General features: G+C 50.6%; 1 protein-coding gene across 2 annotated transcripts in view; it reads right to left on the bottom strand.

Moving 5' to 3' along the window:
* Positions 1 to 6,064: 6,064 nt before the first annotated feature.
* Positions 6,065 to 15,155, bottom strand: part of CARMIL1 (capping protein regulator and myosin 1 linker 1) — a 107,450-nt gene continuing 98,359 nt past the window's right edge. For both annotated transcript variants that reach the window (XM_038771150.1, XM_038771151.1), the window contains 4 exons: positions 11,429 to 11,510; positions 10,410 to 10,643; positions 9,757 to 9,897; positions 6,065 to 6,937 (listed from right to left, as the gene is read on the bottom strand). In XM_038771150.1, coding sequence (XP_038627078.1) covers positions 6,801 to 6,937; positions 9,757 to 9,897; positions 10,410 to 10,643; positions 11,429 to 11,510 — 594 coding nt within the window. In that variant the 3' untranslated portion in view covers positions 6,065 to 6,800. The remainder of the gene's footprint in view (positions 6,938 to 9,756; positions 9,898 to 10,409; positions 10,644 to 11,428; positions 11,511 to 15,155) is intronic.

Here is a 15,155-nt window from a genome sequence, read left to right as displayed (position 1 = left end):
TTCTGGAGGAGTAGATTGCCCAGTCAGCCCCGTCTGGGAAAATTAGGATAATTCCCCTGTTGGACCATCCCAAGTAGCCAGAAAAGCTCAGCCTCTTAGCTCTAACCCCTGAATTGAGGGAACTCTCACTAGATGCTAAGGGCCCCCCCATCTCCACCTACATAATAATAATAATAATAATAATCATAGTACTTGTTAAGCTCTTACTATATACCAAGCACTGTTCTAAGTGTCGGGGTAGATACAAGCAAGTTAAGCAGGTTGGACACAGACCCTGTCCCACATGGGGCTTGAGAAGCAGCGTGGCTCCGTGGAAAGAGCACAGGCTTGGGAGTCAGAGGTGATGAGTTCGAATCCCAGCTCCACCACTTAGCTGGGTGACCTTGGGCAAGCCACTTAACTTCTCCGTGCCTCACTTCCCTCATCTGTAAAATGGGGATGAAGACTGTGAGCCCCATGTGGGACAACCTGATCACCTTGTAAACTCCCCAGCGCTTAGAACAGTGCTTTGCACATAGTAAGCGCTTAATAAATGTCATTATTATTATTATTATTACCAGAAGCAGGGAGTTAAGAGAGGCTGCTGTGGGTGAGAGAACCTGAACTGGCCAGCAGTGACCTAAACCCACAGGCCCGGAGCAAAACGAAGAGAGCGGAAAGGAAAGGTTCCCTGTGCTGAAAGACAAAGTTGGTGTGAGAATCAGCAGGGGAGAGAGGGAGCTGGGAAGAGTTGAAAAATGAAGAGGTGCAGGTGGCTGGGTGCGGGGAGAAGGAGAGAAAAGAAAATTCTTCAATTCCTGCAAATTCTTTGTGGTTCAGCTAGTCTCTGCTAATTAGCAATGTTTCCAATTAGGGGCTGCTGCCGGGAGAGTCTCAATTATTCCCGCTAATGGGGCAGGGGGTGCGGAGACAAAGAAAAGGAGGAGGGTAATTAAAATCCACCGTCAGTCCAAAAAGGTCTCATCTCCTCCTTCCATTTCAACCTCTTCTGTCACGAAACCTTCACCGGAGTTAGAAGAGACAGAAAATTGGCCGAGTTTCCCTCTGTTTCCCTTCCCCTGCCCATCCTCTACTAGGGGGATAAACAGTCACTCCACTCCTTGGCCCCGGGCTGTCCTCCCTGCATCATCATCATCAATCATGTTTATTGAGCGCTTACTGTGTGCAGAGCACTGTACTAAGCGCTTGGGAAGTACAAATTGGCAACATATAGAGACAGTCCCTACCCAACAGTGGGCTCACAGTCGAAAAGGGGGAGACAAAACCAAACATACTAACAAAATAAAATAAATAGAATAGATATGTACAAGTAAAATAAGTAAGTAAATAAATAAATAAACAGAGTAATAAATATGTACAAACATATATACATATATACAGGTGCCCGCTCTGGGTGACCTCCCAGAAAAGATTGGAACATTTAGTTCCAGGCTCAGCTCTTCGCGGACAGTTGGACTTTCCAAGCCTTTCGTTCGGCTAATTTCATCTTGCAGAGCTGTACCACTTCCTGGCTCGACCTTGGTTTCCCTCTTGCTCCCACTGCTGCTGTCTGACTTGGCGCTTCATGTGGAAGCGCCCTGTGAGCACGGAGAGGCTTGAACCCAGGTCCTTCTGACTCCCAGTTCTACTAATTTATTTATCTATTTATTTTATTTTGTTAGTATGTTTGGTTTTGTTCTCTGTCTCCCCCTTTTAGACTGTGATCCCACTGTTGGGTAGGGACTGTCTCTAGATGTTGACAATTTGTACTTCCCAAGCGCTTAGTCCAGTGCTCTGCACATAGTAAGCGCTCAATAAATACGATTGATGATGATCTACTAGGCAACACAGGTTCCCAGCTGCCTGAGAGAGAGCATCTGAGATCTTGGTATCAGTGGCAAGGAGCCACTGACCAACAGCTGCTGACAGGAGGGACGCTCACTGGACCCCAACTGGAACCTAATGATGACCTTCTGTCCCCTCACGCTCTGGACCGGGGGCTCTCTGCGGGTGGAGACAGTGGGGGGCCACTCAGTCCTGCCGCGTATCCCCCACGGCTTCATCCCCATCCTTTTCCACATCCCCCAGGGCTCCATCTGCCTCCCCTGGGTCAGGGTGGCGGCTTTAATCCCACCTTTGCTGCGTGACCTTGGACAAGTCACTTCTCTGAATCTGTAAAATGGGGATTAAGTACCTGGTCTCCTGACCCTTCGGACTGTCGGACCCATTTCGGGACAAGGATTGGATCGGATCTGATTTTATCGTATCTACCCCAGTCCTTAGCACAGTGCTTAAAGGGATTAAGTACCCGGTCTCCTGACCCTTCGGACTGTCGGACCCATTTCGGGACAAGGATTGGATCAGATCTGATTTCTATTGCATCTACCCCAGTACTTAGCACAGTGCTTATGGACGTATCTGTAAATTATTTGTAGTAGTATCTGTCTCCCACTCTAGACCATAGGCTCGGTACCCTGGGGAACGCAGCCAGTGGCCAGTGGTGGTGATGGAGGCGGTCAAAGGATGCCGGCTCCCCACTTCCTTTCCCACCAGGCCCCGCTTTCTGCTTGGTTTTCTAGGGAGGAATCAGATGGAGCCAGATGGGGAATCCACTGGTTATGGAAGATTAGCTTTCAGAGCCACCCGAGGTCAACCCAGGGAGGACAACGCTTTGAGAAATTCTCAGAATAAATACATTACGGAAGGTAAACAGAGCGTGTGAGGGTTCGGGGCCCCTTCCAGAGCAAACAGAGGCTGAAGGGGGTGAGGGTGTTGGGCAGGCACCTGTTCTCCTGTTTACCTTGGCCAGAGAAGGGTCCATGAATCAATATTGAGCAGAGCCTCTCCGTTCCCTTGCAACCGTGTTCGGCCCTCATGGGATGACATTTCTTGGACGGGAAACAAAGCCTTTCCTCCTTCCTGCCATCTCTCTCCGGATCCACTCCCCTGGCGGTTCGCTAATTGGACTCCAGACCTCAGGGCCTCCTCCTCCAGGGAGGATGAGTGAGAAAGTAGCTTTTGGGGGACCCGGGAACCTAAGCCTGTCCCTGGGCTGCAGCAGTGGAAAGAGCTTGGGGATGGTGTCCCACCACCCTGGACTGGATTTGTTGGTGCAGCAGTGGGGAGGGATTGCACTGAGCCATCCACACTCCCTCACTCTGTCACCCCAGTGGCCTGCATTGCCAGATAGCTGGCAGGGAGAACGGATGCAGCCTGGCGTCGTGGGCCAGAATGCCTCAGACCTCAGTGAGTGGCAGACATCCAGTCCACCAGCCACCGCTGAGTTCGATATGCCTGAAACGTCACTTGCAACCTCAATTTGACGGCGAGCTTGGTGTTTTGGCCCAGAACTGCCCACTTGAGGGATGGTTCAGCTTGCAGTCTGGCCGAGGGAAGGAGCAGTGCCTAATTTGGGTTTTAAGAGCATTTTCCGTGTTCTTACTCCGCGCCAGGCACATTCGAGCCCCTGAGTCCCCCCCACCCCAGCTCCAGTGGTGAGCCTGTTGAAGACCCCCGGCTTCATCAAGCCAAATCGCATCTGCCGCGACAGACTATCCTTCCTTCTCTCCTTTCCTGGCAGAATAAATCCAATTAGGCGCTCGGTCTCCTCCCGATGCCATCAGACAAATGGCCTTTCTTGCTTGCAGCCTCACGGGGAGGGGAAATTCAGGATGTTGAGGAGGTGGTGGGGGGGCGAATGGGTGAAGATGTCTGGCTGTCACCCCCTCTGTAGGCACGGAAAATACCTCCTCGGGAGCCACCACTAACCTGAAAATCCATCATTCCGGGGACTAGGACCTGGTGGGTTGGGAAAAATGATCCACTTCTGTCCCCCATCCGGACCACCTCTCCTCCCTACTCTAAACCCACCCGTCCCCTGCCCAAGGTGCCTGCCCCCAGCTCAGACCGCCCACCCCCTCCCTGCCCCTCGCCCGGACTGTCCGCTTCCTTCCTGCTCCCCGCTGGGTATCAACAACAGCTGTACTCCCACGTCAGAACTTGGATAATTTCGCAGTGACAAAAGGAAACGGGGGGAGAGTTTCTCCGACAAGGAGATGCCGCCTTGGCTATCTTGGCGTCTTCCAGGTTGCGGATGCAACGGGAGAAGGCAGCGGTTGGAAAGCTGAGCTTTTCCAGCATCCTCTGGAGGCAGAGGAGGAGGTCATTCGGGAGTCCTGCGTGTGTGATAGCAGGAGCAGTCCCGAGCTTCTCAAGCCCCAACTTGGGGGTGTAGATTTGCCAAATTCCCTCAGTTTCCCCTCTTCTAGGGGCATCTTCTCAGGCCCGTTACCCCGTGGGACGCTGCAGCCAGGAGCCCTTTCTCAGGGGGCTGTGATCTGGTGAGAGAGATGGAGTCCTTTAGACTCCCATCCTTCCCAGCAGTATCCTCAGATGAGATCTCCTCCCTCCTTCCTCTCAAGTGCTACTCCAGCCACCTGTGCTTCTGACCCCATTCCCTCTCATCTTATGAAATCTGCCAACTTGTACTTCCCAAGCGCTTAGTACAGTGCTCTGCACACAGTAAGCGCTCAATAAATACGATTGAATGAATGAATGAATGTAAGCTCCTCGTGGGCAGGGAACCTATCTACCAACTCTATTACATTGTACTCTCCCAAGCGCTGAGTACAATCCTCTGCAAAAAGCAGCTTTGGCTTAGCGGATAAAGCATGGGCCTGGGTATCAGAAGGACCTGGGTTCTAATCCCGGCTCTGCCACGTGTCTGCTGTGTTACCTTGGGTAAGTCACTTCGCTTCTTTGGGCCTCAGTTCCCTCATCTGGAAAATGAGGATTAAGAGTGTGAGCCCCATGTGGGAAAGGGACTTTGTCTAATAATTTGTATCTACCCCAGGGCTTAGAACAGTGCTTGGCACATAACAAGCACCATATAAGAAATAAAAGTGCTCGATATTCAATCACATTTATTGAGCACTGTACTAAGCGCTCAATAAATATGATGGGTTACGTGAGGCCAGGGCTTCCCTTTCCTATGGCCACAAAGAAGGTCAGCGCTGAAAACCTATCTGCCCACGTCCAGTTCAACGGCCACCGTGCACTCATTCATTCAATCGTATATTACATATTTACTATTCTATTTATTTTATTTTGTTAATATGTTTTGTTGTCTGTCTCCCCCTTCCAGACTGTGAGCCCACTGTTGGGTAGGGACCAGCTCTATATGTTCCCCCTCCTCCCCATCTCCATCCACCCCCCTTACCTCCTTCCCCTCCCCACAGCACCTATATATATGTATATATGTTTGTACATATTTATTACTCCATTTATTTATTTATTTTACTTGTACATATTTATTCTATTTATTTTATTTTGTTAGTATGTTTTGTTGTCTGTCCTCCCCTTCTAGACTGTGAGCCTGCTGTTGGGTAGGGACCGTCTCTATATGTTGCCAACTTGTACTTCCCAAGTGCTTAGTACAGTGCTCTGCACACAGTAAGCGCTCAATAAGTACGATTGAATGAATGAATACGTTTCCCCCTCCTCCCCGCCTTACCTCCTTCCCCTCCCCACAGCACCTGTATATATGTATATGTTTGTACGTATTTATTACTCTATTTATTTTACTTGTACATATTTATTCTATTTATTTTATTCTGTTAATATATTTTGTTTTGTTGTCCCTATATGTTCCCCCTCCTCCCCTCCCCCTCCCCCCCACCTTACCTCCTTCCCCTCCCCACAGCACCTATATATATGTATACATGTTTGTACTTATTTATTACTCTATTAATTTTACTTTTACATATTTATTCTATTCATTTTATTTTGTTAATATGTTTTGTTGTCTGACCTCCCCTTCTAGACTGTGAGCTTACTGTTGGGTAGGGACTGGCTCTATATATTGTCAACTTGTGCTTCCCAAGGGCTTAGTACAGTGCTCTGTACACCGTTAAGTGCTCAATAAATACGATCTAATGAATGAACTTCCGGTGACTTAACCGCTTAGTACTCAAGCGCTTAGTACAGTACTTTGAACACGGTAAGCGCTCGATAAATACGACCGGATGAATGAATAACCGGAGGGACCCCACCTGCCCCTGATCCATCAGCTCCAGGGAGGCAGACATTCCCCTTGTAAAATCAATTTATTGGTACAAATATACATATGGATAAAATTCCCGCCACCTGCAATGGGAATGAGTGTCTGACAGAACCAGGCAGAAAGTCGGCAGGAATGTTTCACCTGTTATAAAGGGGTATTCCAAGTATTCCTCTCTCTCCGAATCCCACATTAAAAGCTGATATGCCGACAGGACCCCAGATGCCCGGACGGTCTTAGAAGCGCTCGGCTGTCCCGTCCAGCCATGATGCGGCTGGACCCGCGGCCACGGCGGCGCGCTGGTGATCACGTATGTGCGTGTATGTGCGAGTTGCGTGTCTCCACACACACGTTAACAGGTGCCGGTTCCGGGATGTGCTTGCTGGAAGTGTGGAGCCGCCTGAAGTCTACATACAGCTCGGTCACGGGATGAAAAAATAATTCTCCAGGGGAGCATGTAAAAACCATACCCAAGCAACTAGTCTGTATAATTTATACAAATTATTCATTAGTGTGCTCTGTTAATATAATTACAGTGTGCAATTGCATTCAACAAGAATAGATTTCTCTCCGGCCTCGTGCAGATCCGACTCATTTACATTCGACGGGCTCCCTCCCCGCCACCCAAGCCCGTCCTGGCCCCTTGGGTGCTGGAGGGAGGGAGAGGAGCAGGGCCACCCGCTGGGGCCCCTGGGGAGGGAGTGACCACGACTGTCCTGGGGCTGGACAGGAGAAACCGAGGCCAGTCCGCACGGGGACTCGTTTAAACGAAAATAAATTCTTTGTCGGCCTCTTCTCCGGAGTCGCTGGACTTGCTGCCCAGCTGGGCATCCCTGCCCGAGAAGGCCGACTTCTGTTCCGGGTGCTCGGGGGAAGGCTGAACCGGACTTCTCCTCAGGGCTGCAGGAAATGGGGAATAATAATAATAATAATGATAGCCTTACTATGTGCAAAGTACTGTTTTAATCACTGGGGAGGTTTTTTTTTTTAACGGCATTTATTAAGCACTTACTATGCGCAAAGCACTGTTCTAAGCGCTGGGGAGGCTACAAGGTGATCAGGTTGTCCCTTGGGGGGCTCACAGTCTTCACCCCCATTTTACAGATGAGGGAACTGAGGCCCAGAGAAGTGAAGTGACTTGCCCACAGTCACACAGCTGACAATGGGCAGAGCCAGGATCTGAACCCATGACCTCTGACTTCAAAGCCTGTGCTCTTTCCACTCAGCCACACTGCTTCTCGAGGTTAACAAGGTGATCAGGTTGGCCCACGGGGGCTCACAGGCTTCACCCCCATTTTCCAGATGAGGTAACTGAGGCCCAGAGAAGTGAAGTGACTAGCCCAAAGTCACACAGCTGATACGTGGTGGAGCGGGATTTGAACCCATGACCTCTGACTCCAAAGCCCGGGCTCTTTCCACTGAGCCACGCTCCTGCCCAGAAGCATAGAGAAGCCTGGTGGTTAGAGCCCCGGCTCGGAAGTCAGGAAGAACTGGGTTCTAATCCCGGCTCTGCCACTTTGCTGTGTGACCTTGGGCGAGTCGCTTCACTTCTCTGGGCCTCAGTTACCTCTTCTGTAAAAATGGGGATTGAAACTGGGAGGATTTTCTACTGTGGGGGGTGGGAGAGGGATTCACACTCTAAATTCGGGCTCAAAACCTTGACTAATTCCGTGGAATTTGACCGCGGACGTTCAAGGGAAATAAATGAGAGATTGGGAGAGGCTAAGCTATTGCATTCTAAAAGGCAAAGCTGCTTACGGATTTGTAGAAGGAAAACCCAACCGAGAATTTACTCCTCTAAATGCTTCCTAAAGTCCAGAAGCTCTCAGGGTCCCAAGGTCTGGAAATCAATCAATCAATCAATCAATCGTATTTACTGAGCGCTTACTGTGTGCAGAGCACTGTACTAAGCGCTTGGGAAGTACAAATTGGGTTGTACAAATTGGAAAGCCTCAAGTTGGGATCCTGCCAGGATGACAGGAGAAGCAGCATGTCCTAACGGATAGCGGCTGCGCCTGGAAGTCAAAAGGACTTCATCATCATCATCAATCGTATTTATTGAGCGCTTACTATGTGCAGAGCACTGTACTAAGCGCTTGGGAAGTACTAATTGGCAATGCATAGAGACAGTCCCTACCCAACAGTGGGCTCACAGTCTAAAAGGGGGAGACAGAGAACAAAACCAAACATACCAACAAAATAAAATAAATCAATCAATCAATCAATCGTATTTATTGAGCGCTTACTATGTGCAGAGCACTGTACTAAGCGCTTGGGAAGTACAAAGCGCTTGGGAAGTACAGAGCGCTTGGGAAGTACAAAGCGCTTGGGAAGTACAAGCGCTTGGGAAGTACAGTAAGTATAAATAGGATAGATATGTACAAGCAAAATAAATAAATAAATAAATAGAGTAATAAATATGTACAACCATATATACATATATACAGGATATACATATATATAGGGTTGACTTGGGTTCTAATCCCGTGTTTACAACTTGTCTGCTGTGTGACCTTGGGCAAATCACTTCACTCCTCTGTGCCTTAGTTACCACTTCTTCCAAACAGGGATTAAGACTGTGAGCCCCACGTGGGACAGGGATTAGGTCCAATCAACCCCATTTGCTTGCATCCATCCCAGCGCTTTGTACAGTCCCTGGCACATAGTAAGCGCTTAACAAATACAGTAAACGCTCAATGAATATGATTGACTGATATTGTCCGGTCCGGGCCTGTTCACGGTTGCTAACCAAGAGTGGACCGGCGGGACGCCCCCCTGCAAAGCACCGCAGCCCCAGCCCGGCCCGGGGATATACGTATATATGTTCGTGCATATTTGTTGCTCTATTTGTTCATTTATTTTACTTGTACATATTTGTTCTATTTATTTTATTTTGTTAATACGTTCTGTTTTGTTGTCTGTCTCCCCCTTCTAGACTGGGAGCCCGCTGTTGGGTAAGGACCCTCTCTCTATGTAGCCGACTTGGACTTCCCAAGCGCTTAGGACAGTGCTCTGCACACAGTAAGCGCTCAATAAATATGATTGAATATTTATTACTCTATTTTACTTGTACACATTTATTCTATTTATTTTATTTGCTTAATATGTTTTGTTTTGTTGTCTGTCTCCCCCTTCTAGACTGTGAGCCCACTGTTGGGTAGGGACCGTCTCTCTATGAGGCCGACTTGTACTTCCCAAGTGCTTAGTCCAGTGCTCTGCACACAGTAAGCGCTCAATAAATTCGATTGAATGAATGAATGAATATTTATTACTCTATTTTACTTGTACACATTTATTCTATTTATTTTATTTGGTTAATATGTTTTGTTTTGTTGTCTGTCTCCCCCTTCTAGACTGTGAGCCCGCTGTTGGGTAGGGACCGCCTCTCTATGTGGCCGACTTGGACTTCCCAAGCACTTAGGACAGTGCTCTGTACACAGTAAGCGCTCAATAAGCACGATTGAATGACTGAATGAAAGAGTGGCTTGAGGACAGGTGAGGATCAATCAATCAATCAATCGTATTTATTGAGCGCTTACTGCGTGCAGAGCACTGTCCTAAGCACTTGGGAAGTACAAGTTGGGGATGGCAGTTAGGGTGAAGCCCTCTCCCGCTGGACTGTAAGCCCCTCGAGGGCTCAGCGCTGGTGCTTCCCTCTCCTGCCCCTCCCCGCAGCCCCCCGAGATTCACCCAGGGAGAGGGGACGGCCGGGGATTTACCTTCCTGGGAGAAGGTCCTGGGCGCGGGCTGAGGACTGCTCTGACCATCTCGCTCCTTGTCTGAAGGACCTTTCTTGAGCCCGGGTGGCAGGAGAGCGACTTTGGGGGAACTGGGGCCCGAGGGAGAATCTGCAGCATTGTCTAGGAGAACAAGGTACCCAAATCAAACTGCCAGCCCCTAGGCCCGTCCCCAGTTTCTACCTCGGACTCTCCCTGCGGTATGGGGCTGACCAGGCTTGGGACCCCTGGCCCAGATCCTGCCTCTGGCCTGGAACGCCCTCCCTCCTCAAATCTGTCAGACAACGACTCTCCCCCGACTTCAAAACCTTACGAAAGGTCCATTTCCTCCAAGAGGCCTTCCCTGACTGTGCCCTCCTTTCCTGTTCTCTCCCTCCCTTCTGTGTCGCTCTGATTTGCTTCCCTTATTCATCCCCCCCTCCCAGCCCCACGACACATGTCCATATCTGTCATTTATTTATATTCACGTCTCTGTCCCCTAGACTGTAAGCTCATTGTACTGTACTCTCCCAAAGTGCTCTGCACACAGTAAACACTCGATAAATACAAGTGAATGAATGGATAAATAAATGGGACTCAAGCCTTCAATTCTTCCAACCGACCCCCACTCCGAACCCTCCGAGGGGGTCTCTCACCGGGGCGGGACGTGGTCCTGGGCTTTTGCGGGACAGCCGGCCGGCTGCCAGGGCCGGGCTTGGGCGACTGCAGCGCGGGCTTGGGGCTGGTCGGGATGCTGCTGGAACTCCGAGATCGCATCCCCGCTTCCGCCCTCGGGTCCGCTTTGACGGATTTCTCCGCCGATCCCGCGGTGGAGTCCGGCCTGGATGGGGCCGAGCGGTTCTCGGGCGGGCCTGGGGCCGGCTTAGATCCTAAAATGAGAATCGAGCGGTCGGGCTGGAGCACGGAGGGATGGGGGGTGTTGAGAAGAGAGCTCCCCGGGCAGAGAGGCGGGCGGCCCTCCCCTCCACGGCCGGGCACCGCGGGACGTTGCCTTTTCCAGCTTTTCCCGTGCTCATTCTCCTTCCCCACAGGTCCCCTCGGGAGCCGGATGGCTGGCAGGCAGGGTGGCCACCTCGGTCTCCAGAGGCTTCCCTGTGAGGGCCAACATCCTGTTGGATTAGACTAGACTTCACTTAGAGAGCCCAAGGAGGACTCGGGAAGCTCGCTCGGTTTTCCTCTTTCACCCGGTTCCCCCTCCACCGCTCCGTGGCCGGCAGAGAGGGAGGGATCGGTGCGCAGATCCGTAAGGGTTTGGAATTTTTCCCTTCCAGGCAAAGGGAAGAACTGGCATTTGTAAATGTGGCATTTGTTAGACAGTGAACTAAGCAGAGGGATGGCTACAAGCACATCAGGCTGGACACAGTCCCCGTCCCACATGGGGCTCGCAGTCTCAATCCTCATTTTCCAGATGAGGTAACTGCGGCACAGAGAAATGAAGCCACTTGCCCAAGATCACGCAACAGACAAGTGCCAGAGCCGGGATTCGAGCCCAGGTCCTCCTGACTCCAGGCCCACGTTCTACCCACTGGGACACGCTGCTCCTCAGGATGACTGCAGGACCCTCCCAAGTGCTTAGTACAGTGCTGTACATGCAGTAAACACTCAATAAATAGGATAAATACGATAAATAGGAATGAATAAATGTCGACCGCACCTGCCCGACTCCCATCGGCCCGCTCCGCCCCGCTCGCCGGTGAGACGCCTCCGTCTGCAGAACCCGAGTCGCTGCCGAGCTTCTGAAATAATAATAATAATAATTAATAATGACATTTATTAAGCGCTTACTATGTGCAAAGCACTGTTCTAAGCGTTGGCACTGTTCTAAGCGCTGAAATGAACAGGACACCACACAGATGTTTACCCCCGGACTCCCCCACCCACCAAGGGACCACCTCCGGGGTGGTGAGGAGAGGCAGATGGGATTCAAATGGACGAAGCGAGCTTTGTATCGATGGTGACGGTAATTTAGTCAGCGCTTACTCTGAGCCGAGCACTGTGGCCGGCACAGCGGGACGATACAATACGATCAGAGCAGACGCGGTCCCCGCCCGACGTGGGAAATTGGGGATCCTATCCCCATTTTACAGATGGGAAGGGTGGGGAGAGGAGCAGAGGGAAGGGAAGAGGAGGAAAAAAGGACGTTTGTTCTCTAAGCTTTCTATCCACGACGCCCGGAGGGAAACTTGGCAGTTGATGGAAATGATTTCAGCAGCAGCGTGGCTCAGTGGAAAGAGCCCGGGCTTTGGAGTCAGAGGTCATGGGTTCAAATCCCGGCTCCGCCACTTGTCAGCTGTGTGACTTTGGGCCAGTCACTTCACTTCTCTGGGCCTCAGTTCCCTCATCTGTAAAACGGGGGTTAAATCTGTGAGCCCCACGTGGGACAAACTGATCACCTTGTATCCCCCCCAGCGCTTAGAACAGTGCTTTGCACATAGTAAGCGCTCAACAAATACCATCATCATCATCATTTAAGGGGCTTCAAGCCTTCCTGGTAGGTGATGTTAGAGCCGGGTATTCACTGAGCTGCTCCCTTAACAAAAACCACAATCCTTCTTCTTATTATATCGTCATTTGACCTCTTACCCAACCTAGGAGCTGACAGACCCTTCAATCACTCCATCAGTGGTATTGATTGAACGCATACTGTGTGCAGAGCACTGGGTAGGGACTGTCTCTATATGTTGCCAACTTGTACTTCCCAAGCGCTTAGTACAGTGCTCTGCACACAGTAAGCGCTCAATAAATACGATTGATTGATTGATTGATTGACGAGGCCCTTGGGAGAGTACAGTCCAACAGAGTTGGTAGACTTATTCCCTGCCCACAATATAGAGGGATTGGAACCAGCCCCAATTAACTCACAACATCCAACCCAACCTCCATCCTCAATTCACTATTTCCATTCTGAGCCCTTTGTTGGGTAGGGACCATCTCTATACGTTGCCAACTTGTACTTCCCAAGCGCTTAGTACAGTGCTCTGCGCACAGTAAGCGCTCGATAAATACGATTGAATGAATTATGTAAACCCACTGCCTTCATTAGAGTGAAAGTTCTCTGGGGGCAAGGAGCTGGCCTTGTGTTTCTGCTATATATAAGAATAATGATGGCATTTATTAAGCGCTTACTATGTGCAGAGCACTGTTCTAAGCGCTGGGGAGGTTACAAGGTGATCAGGCTGTCCCATGGGAGGCTCACAGTCTTAATCCCCATTTTACAGATGAAGTAGCTGAGGCCCAGAGAAGTGAAGTGACTTGCCCAAAGTCACCCAGCTGACAATTGGCGGAGGCGGGATTTGAACCCACGACCTCTTCCCACTGAGCCACGCCGCTTTTCTAGCATTTAGTACAGTGCCCTGCATTCAGCCATGACTGTGAGCCCGCTGTTGGGTAGGGACTGTCTCTATATGTTGCCAACTTGTACTTCCCAAGCGCTTAGTACAGCGCTCTGCACACAGTAAGCGCTCAATAAATACGATCGAATGAATGAATGAATGAATGAATTCAGCAGGCACTCAAAAAATACCACTCCTCCTAATTTCCAGGGCAGCGGGGACAGTCTTTTAGCGACTGCTAAATATTTCTCTTGGCCAAGTCCTCTAGACCGTAAGCTCGTTGAGGGCGGGGAATACGTCTGTTTATTGGGGTACCGTACCCTCCCAGGAGCTTAGTACAGTGCCCCGCACACAGTAAGAGCTCAATAAATACTTCAGTCAGTGAATGACCGAATGAAGTTGCTCAGTGGAGAAGCTATGATGATGATGGCATTTATTACGCACTTACTATGTGCAAAGCACTGTTCTAAGCGCTGGGGAGGTTACAAGGTGATCAGGTTGTCCCACAGGGGCCCATTTTACAGATGAGGGAACTGAGGCGCAGAGAAGTGAAGTAACTTGCCCAAAGTCACACAGCTGACAACTGAAAGAGCTATGGCACCCAGCTACAGCCCACAGCGTTTGAACCTCCATCATCATCATCAATCGTATTTATTGAGCGCTCACTATGTGCAGAGCACTGTACTAAGCGCTTAGCACTGTACTAAGCGCTGTACTGTACTACTCCACTTCGACCCCGGTTCTTACTGTCCTGAGCAAGGGCTAATTTGCGGGGACAATTTTCTCTTGGGCCCTTGTCAAGAAGCAGCGTGGCTCAGTGGAAAGAGCCCGGGCTTTGGAGTCAGAGGTCATGGGTTCAAATCCCGGTTCCACCCCTCGTCAGCTGTGTGACGCTGGGCAAGTCACTTCACTTCTCTGGGCCTCAGTTACCTCATCTGTAAAAAATGGGGATGAAGACTGTGAGCCCCCCCGTGGGACAACCTGATCACCTTGTAACTTCCCCAGCGCTTAGAACAGTGCTTGGCACATAGTAAGCGCTTAATAAATGCCATTATTATTATTATCTCATGCGTCGGTTGGAAGGGGGCTGTGAAAAGAGCAGGAGTCTGGGGCCCAGAGGACCTGGATTGAGTCCCAACTCTGCCACTGCCCCGCATAGAAGCAGTGTGGCTCAGTGGGAAGAGCCCGGGGATTGGAGTCAGAGGGCATGGGTTCAAATTCCGGCTCCGCCACCTGTCAGCTGTGTGACTTTGGGCGAGTCACTTCACTTCTCTGGGCCTCAGTTCTCTCATCTGGAAAATGGGGATAGGACTATGAGCCCCCCGTGGGACAACCTGATCACTTTGGACCCTCCCTCTATGCCTCAGTTCCCTCATCTGTAAAATGGGGATAAGACTGTGAGCCCTCCGTGGGACAACCTGATCACTTTGGACCCTCCCTCTGTGCCTCAGTTACCTCACCTGTAAAATGGGGATAGAACTGTGAGCCCCCCGTGGGACAGCCTGATCACTCTGGACCCTCCCTCTATGCCTCAGTTCCCTCATCTGTAAAATGGGGATAAGACTGTGAGCCCTCCGTGGGACAACCTGATCACTTTGGACCCTCCCTCTGTGCCTCAGTTACCTCACCTGTAAAATGGGGATAGAACTGTGAGCCCCCCGTGGGACAACCTGATCACTTTGGACCCTCCCTCTGTGCCTCAGTTCCCTCACCTGTAAAATGGGGATAGGACTGTGAGCCCCCTGTGGGACAACCTGATCACTTTGGACCCTCCCTCTGTGCCTCAGTTACCTCACCTGTAAAATGGGGATAGGACTGTGAGCCCCCCGTGGGACAACCTGATCACTTTGGACCCTCCCTCTGTGCCTCAGTTCCCTCACCTGTAAAATGGGGATAAGACTGTGAGCCCCCAGTGGGACAACCTGATCAGTTTGGACCCTCCCTCTGTGCCTCAGTTCCCTCATCTATAAAATGGGGATAAGACTGTGAGCCCCCCGTGGGACAACCTGATCACTTTGGACCCTCCCTCTGTGCCTCAGTTCCCTCACC

Source organism: Tachyglossus aculeatus, chromosome X2 (assembly GCF_015852505.1).
Source record: "Tachyglossus aculeatus isolate mTacAcu1 chromosome X2, mTacAcu1.pri, whole genome shotgun sequence".
In the NCBI taxonomy this organism is placed as follows: domain Eukaryota; kingdom Metazoa; phylum Chordata; class Mammalia; order Monotremata; family Tachyglossidae; genus Tachyglossus; species Tachyglossus aculeatus.
Note: the sequence above shows the minus strand (reverse complement) of the source record. Positions and strands in the feature narration are given on the sequence as shown.